At 37.7% G+C, this 3,398-nt stretch overlaps 1 protein-coding gene across 1 annotated transcript in view; it reads right to left on the bottom strand.

Annotated features, from left to right (window-relative positions):
* LOC125481241 (NADPH:adrenodoxin oxidoreductase, mitochondrial-like) overlaps window positions 1-2,543 on the bottom strand; it is a 13,313-nt gene extending 10,770 nt beyond the window's left edge. Inside the window, exon 1 of the mRNA XM_048592532.1 lies at window positions 2,513-2,543. Within this exon, the coding sequence (XP_048448489.1) occupies window positions 2,513-2,528 (16 nt within the window). The 5' untranslated portion in view covers window positions 2,529-2,543. The remainder of the gene's footprint in view (window positions 1-2,512) is intronic.
* Between the last annotated feature and the right edge of the window lie 855 nt (window positions 2,544-3,398).

The following is a 3,398-nucleotide window of genomic DNA, read 5'->3' as shown; positions in this document are numbered from 1 at the left end:
GGGTCTAGGCCCGAAACGTCAGCCTTCCTGCTCCTCTGATGCTGCTTGGCCTGCTGTGTTCATCCAGCTCTACACCTTGTTATCTCTTTTCCAAAGAGAAGACAATTTTAGATCTGATCGGGTTCGTCATATCAAATTTAAACTATTACTTGACACTGATGTCAAGAGAACTCCACAGCACATGGTAGAAACATCAACCCAAGGCACGTATTTTCAAATTGAGATCAGAAATCTCAATGATCCGTGAGGAGTTTCTTAGCAATCTGGTGAAGTTGGGTTTCCATCTGTTAGTCCTCGAGTTGCTGCATTTCTTCACTTACTATATTTAGGCATACAGTAATCAACATTGGAATGAGAGAACTTGAATTTACAGAAGCACCTTCAGAACATATCAAAGCATCTCAAGTTACATTTGAGGTGTGGCTGCTGTTTGCCTATGTAACAGCAACTAATTTGCATACAGGCCCATAAACAGCAAGTGAGGTAAATCTGAGATAACAAGGTGCAGAGCTGGATGAACTGGTAAATCTGGTTTGGTGACATTGATTAAAAGCGCAAATACTGGATGTGACACTTGAGAACCCTTCTGCTATTCTTTGAATTCAGACATGTGCCATTCTACATCCCAAACTAAGTGCTGTAATGATATGATTGTTGAAATTGAAGGACTTTTCAAAAAAAGAAAAAAAAAAATTTTCCCTCCATTTTCAAGGACTTTCCTTAGGGCATAATCACAATATGAAGTAGATGGATTCAGCCATCCCAGGTTGATCTTCTGGAAAATTCACATTTCCACTTTCAAATTAGAGATTCCTTGAACAAATCAGAAAATGTATCCAAACACTTGAAATGGCCAACACGCTCCTTATGAGCGGAGGTTGGTCTAAATACTTGGAAACTACTCCTGGCCGCTTTTGTGATCAGTACAGATCTGAATACTTTAGAAGGCTGGTCAAATACCAAAATAGTATTTCATAGTCTTTTCCTTGCAAAATGCCAATGTTTGAATAAAAAAGTATCCTGCTTATGTAAAGGTCCTCAATTTCAAAGAAGTTGAATTTTACAGACATTTAAACAATGTTTAAATGCTTATTCCAGTAACATACATCATCGTTTCATTTATGTCTTGCATGTATATCTACCCAGCACTTAACACAGCTGGTGTTTCTTATCATGCCATTTGGATTATCCCCATTTACTGTAGATTATATCTTCCTAGTGCCATACAAATGTGTTTAGTTATAATAACATTTCAATCCAACAGCCAATATTATTCCAGATTGTTAATTGTTAAACAGAAGACTTCTGCTCCTTTACTAAAGTTCCTCTGCAGGCCCTTTGCAATAAATTCAACAAGACTATCAAGCGATTTTTTTTTCAGTTCTTGCAGTTTATCACTTAGCTCTTGCTCTCACTTTCTAACTTTGTTGATTCCTCTTGGGGGTTTACTTAATAATTGCCAGTCATTCAAACTGCTTAATTTGTCAGTACGCTCAGCCTTCTTGCTAAGACTGCCTGTTGACAAAATGGATTTATATCATCCAAAACCTGTTTAAGTTCTGTAATTTCTAAGTGACATTTTCTTTTCAATACTTCGCCCTCACTAATCTTTTGTCTATGATGCTCCAAATGTGCTTCATAGCAGATGCTTGCAGGTGTGCACAAAGGGGAATTTGCTGAAGCTTACAAAACAAGACTGGGGAAATTGAACACCTTAAATTTTCTGTTGATCAAGGACAAAATTGTGGCAGATGGAATTCAAATTAAGCATGTGTGAGGTATCCATTTTGGATCCAAAAAAAGGATAAATCGGGTACTTTCTAGATGATATGAAGTTAAATACAGAGAATGCCCAAAGAGACCTGGGATTTCAGGTGCATAGGTCTTTAAAATTTCATAAACAGGTACAGAAAATAAATTAAGACAACTAATGTAATGCTGGCCTTTAAACCTAAAGGACTGGAGTACAAAGAAGCAGAGGTTATGCTGCAGTTATTCAAAACCCTATTAGACCCCAGATCTGGCACCGCACCTTAGGAAGGATACTATGACCTTGGAGGCAGTATAATGTAGGGTTACAAGAATCATACCTGGAGGTTACTTTGTGAGGAGAGATTATACAAATTAGGTCCATACCCTATAGAATTAAAAGAGCTTAAGGGGTGATCTGATCAAAGTCTTCAAGATATTAACAGGAAAAGACAGATAGATAAACTACTTCTACCGGTTGGGGATTCTAGAACTAGGGCTCTAATTCTCAGACTTTCAAGACAGATGTTAGGAAGCACTTCTACACACAAAAGGGTGGTAGATGTTTGGAACTTTCTTCCACAAATGGTAGCGTACGCTCAATCAGTTGTTAATTTTAAATCTGTTAAGCAAAAGATATTGACAGAGATGGGCCAAACAGGTATATGGAATAGCTATGATCTCAATGAATGGTGGAACAGACTCAAAGGGCCGAATGGTCTACTCCTGTTCCTAAGTAGTTACTTCTCAATTTTTACATTACCTGAACAATCTATCATTACACATTGTTCTTCAAATCACTCCTTTTTTCAAGTGTTCTGTTTCAACTCTTCATCGATTGAGAATTTTTTGCCCACCAGCTTGATCAACGACAATTCAAGAACAAAGTTGATAACATGAAGCATCTTTGCAAAGCCTGTTCTGCCATGTAGTCTCTGAAGAATATAACTATATACCTTACAGAAAGAAACTCTGACCTTGCATATTCACACACCTATTTCCACCAATCGCACTGCACCAAGAGGGACTGGTTGCCTCATCATGCTGTGTAGAATTTCAGACAAGAATGTTCTTGGTGCAGAGATAGATTATTTGAAATAAATGACTCTGAATGAAATGCCAAAAGATATTTAACTGCTTCTGAAAGGGCTTGCTACGATTTGTTGCCTGATTTTGAGACAGAAGAAATTGGCACTGCTGATTTCATGACCCAACCCATATTGCATCAGATGTTCAGCTGGTTGCATGTTTCAATTGTGACAGCATTTACACTAAATTTAAGCAAGTCCAGAGTCGTCTCTCAAGCTGCATGGCAGTCTCTTATGTTCAATTAGCTACAAATTCTAGGCAGTCTGACTAATCTGATTCAAACAACACACCTCTTATGATGTTTAAGAAATTAAGCACAGTCAAACCTGGGTGAAAAAAAAAAAAAAATCAATGAATTTGGAAACTTCACGCAAATATTCAAACAGTAGGGTGCACTTACATTGCATATCACTAAATGTACCTCAGCAAGCCACTAGAAATGTCCAAACTGCAGCTAACTATTCACTTCAGATGAGCATACATCTGTATGCTCCCAGGCAGAGAACAGGTTAATAATTAATCCACTCTACATATATTCTGCAGTTCAGCTGGGCCATTAT

The sequence above is a fragment of the Rhincodon typus genome, unplaced genomic scaffold, assembly GCF_021869965.1.
Source record: "Rhincodon typus isolate 14 unplaced genomic scaffold, sRhiTyp1.1 hic_rhity00001406, whole genome shotgun sequence".
NCBI classification, from domain to species: Eukaryota; Metazoa; Chordata; class Chondrichthyes; order Orectolobiformes; family Rhincodontidae; genus Rhincodon; species Rhincodon typus.
This window is presented reverse-complemented; position numbering and strand designations above follow the sequence as displayed.